This window comes from Sander vitreus, chromosome 2 (genome assembly GCF_031162955.1).
Source record: "Sander vitreus isolate 19-12246 chromosome 2, sanVit1, whole genome shotgun sequence".
In the NCBI taxonomy this organism is placed as follows: Eukaryota; Metazoa; Chordata; class Actinopteri; order Perciformes; family Percidae; genus Sander; species Sander vitreus.
The window spans coordinates 20,966,958-20,980,464 of NC_135856.1; the positions used below are offsets into that span (position 1 = coordinate 20,966,958).

Genomic DNA, 13,507 nt, shown 5'->3' on the forward strand with positions numbered 1-13,507 from the left:
TAAGGCTGAAAATGACAACAGAAATAAACAAGTTTGCCATTTTCACATATCTCTGCGATTCAGATCAACTGCCATTTGTATACCCGGAAGTAATTTTTGTGTTAGTGCAACGTCACGGTGATTTGATCTATACTGTGTTTACATTTTTACTTTCCTATATCACACTGAGCTTGCTCTAGAAACCCTTGTGTACACATGGTATGCAAAAAGAGTGCATATGATTTTATGAATACCAAATAATATAATAAAAGGGGTGTCACGATTTTATATCAAAATCGACCGTAATCAAGTCACAATCTCAAATTTCGAATAAAAAAATGGAATTGTCGATACCCCCATGTCACATCCTGTCGCCTTGCCAAGTGGAAAAAAAAAACATAGAAAAAAACACACGTGTAGCCTGCTCGAGGTAACCCATTTCCTGATTGATTCTACCACCACTCCAGTGGAGGCGCTAATGAGCTAGATTAATACACACACAGTAGCAGAAGAAGACCAGCTACAACGGACCATACACCGATCGCACTCAGCTTGAGCAAAGCGCTGTCGGTGTTATGCAAGGGGGTAAGCTTCGCTTCAGAGTTCGAACCTCCTATGGCTCCATTTTGATGCTACAAAACGATCCCCCGACGTTAGCATTCCATTGACTGCCATTCATTTTGACGTCACTTTGACAGCGAATAACTTTACATCTGAAGCGTTTAAAGACTTTATTTGTCCATTGTTTATTTCTAAAGAACCACGCCAATGTATAAAAGGCTCCATTACCTTGTATCTCACGTTATGGCTCCGTAGCAGACGTTTTTGTAAAAATAGGCTAACGATTGTGTCATAACCACGCAACTTACTGTCGCATAGTAGAGGAATTACCGTATAGTACAGGTGAAGCTTGCAGGCAGTTTCGACTTACATTAGCTGTTTAAGTTTAATTACTAATGTAAACTAGCATTTTGTTAGCAATAATTAGCCTGTGTCCATGTTATCTCCTTACATATACCTACGCTCTCCTTCTCTGTAAGATTGGGAATGATTGAGATTTCTCTTGGCACAGCTACCAGAAGACTTATAACTTTCAGACAGGTTGCTCACGTCACATCTACGTCGTCTCTCTCAGTTGGAGGCTGCGCAGTAACGCTCAGCCATCACCAGAAAAGTGCTTCTAATGGCCTTCACTGGTCTCCGTCCAGAGCAATGGGATCTGTTGGTCCATTCTTATATACTGTCTATGGTGTTATGTCCCTTCTGGTTTCCACACTAACTGGATATTGTGTTTACCTAACAGCAGCAGTTGTTGCTGCCTCTCTCGCCAGATTCGTCACACAATCACAAACACATTACTGGCGATTTTGAAATCTCTTCCCAGATCTACTGCGGCGAATATGATGGTATGAGTAAGCACTACATCACAGCCACATACAAAAAATAAATTGAAGTTAATATAATGATTGCAAGATTGTGTCGAGGTGGTTTCGATCTCACAAGGGCAAAAACATATAATCACCTGTTAACGGCAGCTCTACGCTGTGAGCTACGAAGCTCATTGATCTTCTGCTTTCCAGTCATGTATTAATTAACTACGTCAGCACCCAGGTAACATGTTGTCTTGAGTTGATCTGAACCAACTAGTTACCTGGGTTTAGTTTAGAAAATACCCGAACGTATTTCACGTTTCTTTCCTCGTGGCTACGGCTATATTGACCACTGTAGCCTACATTACAGCCCCCTACTACACTACACAGGTCTAAAGGTAAAAAAAAAAAGTTCTTTAACTAGTGACGATCTAACTCAGATAAAACTGTTAACATACAGTACGAGCCGAGCAAGCTACTGAGCCAGGAAAAGTCGAATACAAGTTGTAATATTATACCCACAAGTTCTGAAGGCATGGACGTAATGATTTACAGTAAAGCTTAATTTTGTGTAGCCTATATTGAATAGTAAAACATACCTCTGTGTTTGCAAAATATGCTTGCAATACAGTGTTATTTGAGCTTGTGTGTCTATCGAATGATTCTATCCAAAGCGATGTTCTAATCATAGACTGTTAATATTTACAGTATATGGTTCTAATCAAACTCCAACACAGCATATAACATTATTTAAATTATTTAAGGAGCATATTGAGCTCGGGCGATATGTTTCTCTCTGGGTTCAATAAGTGCGCCCCTCGTGGACACAATAAAACACTGCCTAAGCCCAGGGTAACAAGTTGTTTTAGCTTTTCATGTGGCTCAGTGTTAGCTTGTCCGAGTTATATCGTCACTGTTTAAAAGTATTTATAGTCCTATGTGTAATGTTGTAGGGGCTGTAATGTAGTGGTAATATAGCCGTAGCCGTGAGAAAAGAATCATGATAAATACGATCGTGTATTTTCTAAGAGTAACGGTTTTATACAGCCTATGGGAGTAACCATTTGTTTCAGATAAAACCAAAACAAACTGTTACCTGGATGCTGACGTAGTTAAGTAATGCCTACTGGAAACAAAAGCCAACAGCGTTCGAGTAGCTCGCAGCATAGCGCTGCGGACATGAAGAGTATGTATTTTTGCTTTCAACAGTTCGAAACCAGCAAACTTGCAATTATTGTATTTTCTTAAATTTATTTTTTGTATGTGGCTGCGATGTAGTGCTTATTTATACAATCATATTCGCAGCAATAGATATGAGATGCCACCTGAAAATCGCCAGTAATGTGTTTGTGATTGTGTGACGAATCTGGCCATAGAGGCAGAAACAACTGCTGCTGTTAGATAAACACAATATACGGAAACCAGTTAGTGTGGAAACCAGTAGGGACATAACACCGGCACGAATGAGGTAAAAAAACAGGAGTGATTCGGTTCATTCTCCCAGTTCAGTGACACTACTCGGGTTAATTAACCAGCTCTTCGGTCAGTTCGTCAATCAGTCAGGTCAGTCAACCTCCTCTAATTTAGCTACAGCCAGTCAAAGGATAGTATGGCAACTGCAGATGCAGGAGACCCATTGACAGAACTTGAACCCCCTCCTCTTTCACTGAAGTCGCCGGTGTGGAAGTATTTGGATTTCCAGTGAGTTATCTTGACGTTCGCATTGTCGACAAAAAAGCCACAGTTTGCAAGCTCTGCTATGTGCGTGTACCATATTCTTCCACTGGCAGCACAACTAACATGGCAGTTAATCTGTGTGGTATATGTTCAACTGTTCGGAAATTGTTTGTTAAGACACTTAATTGTTCAGAGACGACTATGAACATGGCTGTTTTATTGTTTTTTGTTTGTTTTGTTGTGAACTTGAATGTCATCTTCTGTGATGAAGACTGGAGTTACAAAAGAGAAACTAGATGGCAGGTTATAGATATGTTATTGTTACATTATGTTGTTAATACATGTTTTAAATTTGACAATGTAGTGTGGTACAATGTGAACAAAGGTCAGATATTATAATGCATAAAAGTCTAGTCTAAAAATGGCATAGCAACCTGTGCTTTAAAAAAAATGAATGTAAAAATTGAGAATCGAATCGAACCGAGACCTTAGAATCAAAAAAGTAATCAAATCAAGGAATTGGAGAATCGTGACACCCCTACCAATTAATATGTTGGAAATGCTTTTTGTGCACACTTATTCGGTTTACACCTGGCCCCTGGAGAACCACAGTATGTAAAATAGCATGTTATAGAAGCACCATTTACTGATAATACTATGTAGGACCCCTGCGGTTCAGCACATAACAACATAATGAGCCAAACTGTTCAGTCTCTTTTCACCCTCAAGAAGTGTTCACACAGACCATTTTCATAATCCCATCATCAGGCTCTTCACAAAACCAGGCGAGACTTACCCTCTTTAGTTGGCTCAGAATTAAATATTTTATACTGTTGCATCATATGGGCAGACAGTTCCTTTTCCTTTACCTATTTTTTTTCCATCCCATCACTTATGTCCAGTCATATCATAAATCTGCTGATCGGAGTTCTACATTTCAGTCTTCATGCTATCATAAAGATTGTGCTTGCTTGCTGATATTTCTATATGCTTAGTGAAAGCCAATTTTATAATTGGCTTAAAGTGCCCATATTATGAAAAAAACACTTTTTCTGGTATTTGGGGTGTTATTTTGTGTCTCTGGTGCTTCCACACACATACAAACTTTGAAAAAAATCCATCAATGCTGTTTTGAGTGAGATACGGTTTCTGAATGTGTCCTGCCTTCAGTCTCCGGGTGAGCTGGTCAAAATCGGCACGGCTTGTGACGTCACAAACCGAAACGAGCTGGCTAACCGCAACCATTAGCTCTTAGCATTAGCGTTAGCATGCTAACGCTAATGCTAACGCTAGCATGATACCTCGTTCTCAATAGCAAAGCACTGCAACAACACACGCAAGTTCACCATAATCTACAAAAGAACTACTTACATGTGCGCCCTCATTTAGAAGTCTCCCAGCTAATCCTGCCTTGTAACTGACCGAAGTTGGAGAAACAGCCTTTCTTTTACTGTCTATGGAGCTAGCTAGCTGACATCATCTACATCTGAGCTACTGCACATGTGCGAGTGCAATCAAAGATAGTACAGAAGAAGAAGAAGAAAAGAGGTCTCACTCTGTAGCTAAAACAGAGACCATGTGAAAAGAGGATCTGCGGTAGTGAGAGAGAGCTGTGCAGTACAACAAAAATATGGTGTTTTTTGAAAATTAAACCATGTAAACCTATTCTGGTACAACCTTAAAATACAATTATGAACCTGAAAATGAGCATAATATGGGTGCTTTAAGTAATAGGCCTAATCAAAATAATAATAATAATAATAATAATAATAATAACTTTTATTTATATAGTGTCTTTCATGAAACCCAAGGACACTTTACAGAATTACAGTGGCTCTACTAAGGGAGGTTGTAGGCTGTGGTAAACACATGGTGTTTCAGGAGATTTTTTTAAAAATGTCGTAGCATTGTCTGCGAATATCTGCAGGGAGGCTGTTCCAGAGGGATGGGGCAGTTCACTAATTCCTATGAGTCACTGCCTTCAGTCTGTGGCAGTTGTTTAAAGGTACTATCCTTTGCTGTTTGCCTTTTAACATTGCTGGGGGATGACTCAAATAATGTAATGCTCTTCCAAACATCCAAGAGCACTCATTAGTTATAGCTTAAGATGTGTACCAGCTCTATACAGGTTACATGACCATAGTCTACCTAGTAAGGCTTGTGGTGTGTAAGCAGTCAGGGCTAAGCCTGAGAGAGGACATAACTTGTGGTTATATGGAAATAGCCCCAGTGGTTGTGCATAAAACCCAAGCAGTGCTGCTAATAAACACGATAAATGGGCCAATTACCAGCTGGCAGAAAAGGGCAAGGCTGCCTTGCCTAGACACTGAATTTAGTTTGTTTCGTATTAGGCCACATTTGGATGCATTCGGCACACATTACTGTGGCCCACTTCATTTATTTTTGCAATCTACTTTTGTTTCTACCTCCTAACCTGATGGATCCATTTTATTTTTTATTTTTTTTAATTTTTATTTTACCTTTATTTAACCAGAAAGAGACTCATTGAGATTAAAAATCTCTTTTTCAAGAGTGTCCTGGCCAAGTCAGGCAGCAGTACAACCACACATACAGTACATACAAACACAACATACGCAAAAACACCACAAAACATAAAACAACTGACACAGCAAATCTTTCAAAGTCAACCACAATCCTAAACACATCAGGCAAAACATCTGCAGCCAGATGTGGCTGCCTCCAAGTCAATCATCATCCTCTTAAAAGCGACCAATGAGACCAGCTCAGTAAGTTTCATGGATTTCTGTAACTTGTTCCAGGCAGAGGGAGCAGCAAACTTAAAGGCCTTTTTCCCCAGCTCAGTTCTAACTTGATTTAGTTTAGTCTGTGTGCTCAGTTCTTATTTTTTACTTCCAATAGGCGTTTTCAGACTTTTTTGTGTTGAAGTCATGACATGCACAACATACCTTTTATGATGTAATTTATCATTTGACTACACAGTGCTACAGTAGGCCTTGTGCATACTTGAGAGAACAGGTTGGATCCTATACTGCCCTCCCCTATAATGGCCTCATATTCCCACAGAGGGAGAATAATTTAAGAACTATGTTTTAGGCCAGGCAGATGATGTAGGTTATATGATAAATATGTCCCATAATCTTCAGTTTTGCAAACTGTTTACTAAAAGCACAATAGCAAGTGTACTGCAATAGAGAAGTCCTACAATTTGTTTACCTTAAATGCAATCCCATTGAGTGGGAAACAAGTCCCATTCCCAAATGTATGTTATTTATTTACTTAAATTCTCCTTTTCTACGTAATACATTCTTTGTAACTCAAATTTAACACACGTTTCATGAGATGTTACAAACTCATATACTTGACATTTACTCAGTGTTTGTGGTAAATGGCATTATTGTGTTTAAGTTTGTGTGTGTCTGTGTGTTGTTGGTATTGCTATTGTCTTTCAAACATACTCATTGCTTGCCGTGTTGTAGCCTTACATAATGTTGCAGCATTCTTTCCCTGTTTTCTTGATAGGTTGAGTATGAACTTGATGGCTGCTGGTGCTGAACATGTTCCAAAAGTTAAACAGCCAGGCTATTTGTCATATGCCGTGTCTCTGTGAAAGTGACAGTGATTAAACGTGGATGCCTCAGCAACCACAGTAAAATGTTGTGGTGTCAAAGGACCCCAAAATGTAACGTAATTAAGCCTGCAACAAAATCACTGTCTTTCCTCCACGCAATGTTGGTCCCTCCCAGGGATGTTTGTTAAATCTGATTTCCATGCTTCATCTAATCAGTGTAAACTCTGCTGCCCAGTTATGTAGGTCTTTCAAATTCATTCTCTGTCTATGCCTCTGGGAGTACACAGCAGCCTCTTCACTCATCTTGCGTGTACTATATCATCTCAACTCATCTGTCTTGAAAAAATATAGGCAGTAATTTAAGCTGAGGTTATACCATTCAGAGTCAACAAGTTTCATGTTCCTGGTATTGTGCGTGCTAGTTCACTGTCACACTGTCATGGCTTATTGGTAAACTTTAATTTCACGGAGCCATTGTTAATATTATTAGTAACACCTGTGCTTTTCCTACTAGAACAGGCCAAAATGTCTGCTGTGACAAAAGCCTATAATACACATGTTTGTATCAGTTTGCAACTGTTTCCACTGTATTTCTTTTAAGCTCATTATGAGGACATGCAGCTCGGCATCTGCGTGCAGACACAGCAAGATATCATACAGTAAAATAGCCCAGTAAAATCTGAATGAAGGTAGATAAATTGAATCAGCCTCGGTGCATACTGTGAGGTTATTACGGGCATAATTAAATATACATCAAGCTTTTTTTAAGTCACTGTTGCAGAACAAAATGTCTACAAGCTTTGACTTGACTGAGTCAATCCCTGTGGGAAGCTACATGACACTTGCTCAGCCCTCTGTTAATGAATAAATGAGCATTTAAAGTGCAGATGAATCATGCAGACCCGTAACTCAGTATGTTCTCATCCTGTTTCATGGAAGAGGCATGCTGTAGACATAGAAGTTAGGTTCAGCCAAGATAAAAGATAAATCCAAACACTTGACCACTAATATCTAAGCTTCCTCCACTGACTTTATTCAGTCAGTGGTATCCCACAGGGCTCCATCTTGGGGCCTCTGCTCTTTCGTTTATATATAAATGATTTACCAACATGCTGTCAGTCAGCCAACTGTCAAATGCATGCTGACGATACAGTAATTTATGCATCAGCTAGGACACCAAGTGCAGCAGCAGAGACCCTGACCAAGGAAATGGAGGGTATATCCCAGTTGCTTAAAGACAACCATCTGACGCTCAACGTCAAAAAGATGTGTATCTATGTGCTTCTCTATAAGAGGGAAAGCCAACTGTACTATCAAAATAGACCATAGAGGAAATTGAGGAATTTAAATCTTTAGGTATTATTCTGGATTTCCAACTCAAATTCAATAAACACATTAACAAACTCTATAAGACTGTCCGGACAAACCTGAACTGTTTCAGAATGATAAGGCATCACATACCTGTCAAGGCAGCTTTACTGTTTTTTCATGCCATGATACTCTCTCACTTATCCTACTGTGTTACTGTATGGGGCCAAGCCTCCCAGACAACAGTCAAACCCATCATATCATTATACAAACAGGCACTGAAAATAATGGATCAGAAACCAACAATGTGGCACCACTGTTTGATTGTAAAGAAATACAAGCTTTTAAATTTTGATAGCTTTATTAAGTTCTCTTTTCTTAAACTGACTTTTAAATGCGTAAATAATCTAGTTCCAGCCGTACTCTGTCCTTTTGTGACAAAAACAAATACAAGGAGAGTGGCCACTAGGGGAGCAGTGAGGGGCAACTGCATAGCAGAGGGGCGCAAAACCACTTTCGGCCAGTCATGTTTTTCAGTGATAAGGACCCATTTTTGGAAGGATTTACCAACTGAAATAAAAACACAAACCAAACTGAAAACATGTAATAGAAAGGTGAAACACTGGCTGAAAGAATACCAAACATGTAGCCACTGAGTCAGTTGTGTTGTTGTAATGTATTGTCTGTGCTAGATGCCTGGCTGTTTGCACATGGCTGACACGTTCACCCCGTGGGGCGGTGTCTGGGTATGGGAGCTAAACATGTAGCGGCCCAGGCCCCTCACTATCGTGGTGAGTATAGGGGAGCAGGTGCGAGCGGCTGGGTGCTTGGGGTTTGTGTTGTTACGTGATGTGCTGTTTTGTGTAATGTGGTCACGATTCTGTGAAATGTTGATGTAATATATTAGTATACAATGTATCTGCTGCATGATTGTGTAACTCACACTATGTAGTTCTTTTAAAAATTATATTTGGATTATCTTTTTAGAAAGGCCTGACCAGGGACTGGGGTTGCAAATTAGGCTATTGGCTAGAAACCTTTAATGCAACACATCTACACATATTGTTATGGCTTTGACTGTGATCATTATGTATGTAATAATGTGCGCTGCATTGTCCCTGACAAATAAATTAATTAAAAAAAAGAAAAAGAAAAAAAAAGCTAACATCTATCTGACAGCCTCCGAAGTTCAAAGTACAGCCAGAGAAACTCTGGGGCTGTAGAGAATTGAATTAACCCCTCAAGTTTCTGAAATGGCATATATTTTAGCCCTTTTTATTTCAAAAATTACGCATACATCTTATTCAAAAACGGTACATGTTGGGTAATCACATCTAGTAAGCTAGTATAATGGACACAGAACCCTTAACATCAAGCAATTTAAAACATTATGCAGTGGAATTACTTATTTTCCATCCCTATTCCTACAGACATAATTACCGTGCTGCCCCTTATCCACAGTGTCTGTTGCCAGCTTTTGGCAGTTGATCTACTGTTTAATGGTGTAGGCAGCCAATTTATGGATGTCATTAGCCCCAATTATTGCTCTGCTTGATTGAAAAATGGCTAAAGAACATAATGGCATTTTAAAGGACCAGGTGCATTGCAAACACTATTTCCATATGATGTTTTTCCCACCATACACAGTGCCAAACAAATGAAATTATGTTTTCATTAACACTGCAATGAAGTCAGATACCTTACATGGCCTCCCCAGTCTTCACTTCAAAACAGTGAACCTTAATGGGACTTTATGATACACAACATGATCATTCATGAAAACATATCAAACACCCAACCACACTCAGATCAAACCTTGTATATAATTGTTCTGCAGAACATTTAAGCTTTTCTGCAGACAAGTAATCGACTCCTTGCGAAGTAGTTCTGTGTAAAACCGTGCTTAATGTTCAGTGCCTTTATTCTTTCTCACAAGATCTAGTTTATTAGCCAACAATTATTTTATTTTTTAATAGTGACAATTAACATGAAGCGGTACAGAAACTAGCATACAAACTTAGTTAAGTGACTCAACTGTTGACCAGGTGCCTCTATCTGTGGTATCCTGATGTACCATTTAAAAAGACAACTGATAACCAATCAGAAATGAGTAATCCCTTCCTCTTTACCAGGTGTATCACAAATCTAAGATTCTGCAACAAGCTAGATATACTGTTTTGGGTTTGAACATAATAATAATATGGCAGTGTTAATCAGACGTATGGAACAGGTTATTGTAATGAAATAATTAAGGACCTGCACAGATGGAAATCACATTTCTGCATCACTAGCTGCTATTGAATCAACCTGGACACATTGGTGTAATGTACTTGCTGAAGAATTGGGCGTCTATTTGCCTGTCTGTTTGTCGGTGGTGGTTACGCTTGCTGTGGGCAGCCTGCATATGAGTGTGTGTGTGTGTGTGTGTGTGTGTGTGTGTGTGTGTGTGTGTGTGTGTGGAAGGAGTTTGTGTGTGCTTTCATGTGTAATAATGATGAGGTATTGATTCAACAAACTTAGATTGAAATAAACACACCACTGCACTTCATGATGAGCACTCGTTCAGCTGTGTGAGGTGATGTTGAGCAGACGAGCTGATGGTAAACAGATGTATCAAAGTTAGTTGTCAGGGTGGCTTTGAAAACAGATTCTAAAAATAATAATGTTGTCAAATTATGAATAGTCTATATCAACGACATTTCATTTCTGGGATTGTTCCGGTGCCGCTGGATATTCCACTGGATGTACCTCATTTTCGGCTGGATGTCAGTTACCTTCCGCTTTCTTTGTGTTGGCATTCTAAACTCCAGTCGATTTATGAGGACTATGGTTAACTGCTCCTCAGAGCTCTGCAGGGTAAATCTAGACAGCTAGCTAGACTATCTGTCGAATTTGAGTTTTCTTTTGCACGATTAAAACAACCTTTGAACATACACATGTTCCACCAAAACAAGTTTCTTCCTAAGGCTATTTTGCAGAGGCATTGTTGCTTTGTCCGGTGCCGGCCAAGACAATTGTGATTTGGTTTAAAGAAATGCCAATAAACCAGAGCATGTTTTTCTCCCATCCTGGAATGCTGTGTAGACTAGCCAGACCTTCCTCCGCAGCGCTCTGGAGGAAGGTCTGACAATGCAAGACTAAATAATGAATTACTTTTTCGTCAAAAATACTTTAAAAAGCATAATGACTGGAATGGTTAATTCGGGCTTATATCAGCAATACTATTCCTGGATCCATCCCGTGCGAGGACATACATCATTTAAGTTTTTATTGCAGTCTAGAAGCCCTTAAGTAATGCAGCCTAGACAGGACATAACTTTGCTCTTACTGTAGAAGCTTTTCAGAGTGAAAACCTCTGATACAGTCAACAAACTAATCATATCACCCCATTGTGCTGGTTCGGCTGCTGTCAGACTGATACTCCTACAGCAAAATCTGACTGGAGTGTGTAATGAGCAATTCTGTCTGTGTTTCCTCACTGGCCTCAGACAGACGTGTCATTGTGTTCAGCAAAGGTATCACCGGCACACAAGCAGTGGAAATTATTTCACCCTTCAATGAATTCTTGACGGCCAGCAATGATTGCGGCTCTTCTGTTGCCTGTCCTATAGGCTCAGTGAGTTTAGTGTATTGCTTGTTTCATAGCTTCCTGTTAATTACTTTCAAAGTAAGATTGTCTCTTTCAGAAGAGGTGATCATTTTGGTTTGATGATAATCACACTTTCATTATAGCTCAATATTATTGATATGGCTAGTTTAAAAACATATTTTCTGACATTATTTTTGTGGATCTACAAACTGTATCTCAGTGTGGGTCCTGATTATCTCTAAGTGCTTAACAGATATTTCTCAACCCTGAGGCTTGCATGTTCTTTAATTTTGATTTTGTGACTTCTTCCAAGCAGAGTGCTTGTCTTAAATGTGTCTTTTTTTCTTGTGACCCTTACAACATCAATAACATGAACCAACACATTGTGTTTGCATCAAACATGTCCTAGTATGTCAACTTCTTGATTGACTGTCCGCTGTGGGGAGAAATCAATAGTTGTATATTCCAATTAAGAAATGCTTCTTGACTGTACTAGAAGCTTTCTTAATGGGAAGTATGTTATTGCATTTATTCTACAAAGCATACTCCTGCAAAATGCTGACTGTACCAATACAATTAGATCAGAGGCTCATTTTGTAGGATTCAGTAGCACATCATCCTATTGATTATGTGCAGTGTAGCCTATCCAAAAGAGCTGAGATCAAAGGAACTGTTGCCAGAGGCTCATTTCTGTTACATTTTTCTTACGATGAGAACGAAAAACTTCATGGACCGACAGTACTTTACAGCACTCCTACTAAGGCTGAGTGATAAGTATTTTCAGGGAGTCCTGTCTAAGATGAGGCCCTGTACCTGATTAATGGTATATCAAATTTAGCTTGTTTCTGTAGCTGTAATAGCGTTTATTATGAATTGCCTCGTTATAGTTGTGGAAGCCCATATTATGGAAAAAGCATGGCTATTTGTCATTGTAGTTTAACAGCATTTTTTCCAAAGTTGTTTCACTATGCATTCACGAATCCATGATACAATATACTCCCAGCATTATAAGGGAATGTACGTTTTTAGAAAAGGAGAAAAAAAAAGAATTAGATTAGTAGAAATTGATCTTTTAATTGGATTAGTATTGCTAGGGATAGGCAGAACAAAGCTTTGTGTGTGTTTTAGTATTATGAAGATTATAAAATGTATTTATCTTTTAATGCTTTTCTTAATTTACAGTCAGCTGTTGACCTTAGAAAACCATGCAACAGCTTAGAAGCTTGGAGCAGTTTTTAATATTTTAGACAACAACATTTTGCACTGAGGGCGGGAAGAAATAAAAATAAATAAATAATTCAATGTATACCTGGTTTAGTCATTTTCTTTCTTTTTTGCTTTCAGCATCAGTGGCTGATCTCCACAATAGCAATGTGCCATGACCCACAAAGCCATGACGACACTGACACTGTTGAAAATGCACAAAAGCTGCAATTTGTCACCCTTATGTTACTTCCATATACGTCCATATGTTACTTAACCAACTGTAATAACCTCTCCTCTTGTCCAGGTGACTACCCTAGTGAACACCAGTAACAAAGGGCCATCCAGTAAGAAAAAGGGGCGCTCCAAGAAGGCCCATGTTCTGGCAGTGTCTGTTGAGCAGGCTACCCAGAACTTTCTGGAAAAGGGTGAGCAGATCGCCAAAGACAGCCAGGATCTCAAGGAGGAGCTCATTGCTGCTGTGGAGGATGTTCGTAAGCAAGGTAAGCTTGTTCAATGTTCTTATGCACTATGCTTATGTTTTTTTTCTGTTGTATCATTATATTGCTTTGATATTGGTTGAAAAACTGCATTGTCAGTCTGCATTATCCCTGCTATTCACCATCAGACATGTAGTAATTGCTCCTTTCCCTCAGCACAATTCTTATTGTTTTTTTCCTTCATAGAACAGTATTTGACTCACATACTCAATCTATAGTATAACATGGTGTATGGCTGTGAGTTGTTTCTGAACTTTCTAGAGCTTCATCCATCATTAGTGGAAGGTTGCCCACTTATAAGTTAACAGCAGTCATAGCAAATTGGAGAAAC

General features: G+C 39.1%; 1 protein-coding gene across 2 annotated transcripts in view; it reads left to right on the plus strand.

Moving 5' to 3' along the window:
- Window positions 1-13,507, plus strand: part of ctnna2 (catenin (cadherin-associated protein), alpha 2) — a 306,540-nt gene that overhangs the window by 22,400 nt on the left and 270,633 nt on the right. For both annotated transcript variants that reach the window (XM_078260893.1, XM_078260901.1), the window contains exon 2: window positions 12,984-13,179. In XM_078260893.1, the coding sequence (XP_078117019.1) occupies window positions 12,984-13,179 (196 nt within the window). The remainder of the gene's footprint in view (window positions 1-12,983; window positions 13,180-13,507) is intronic.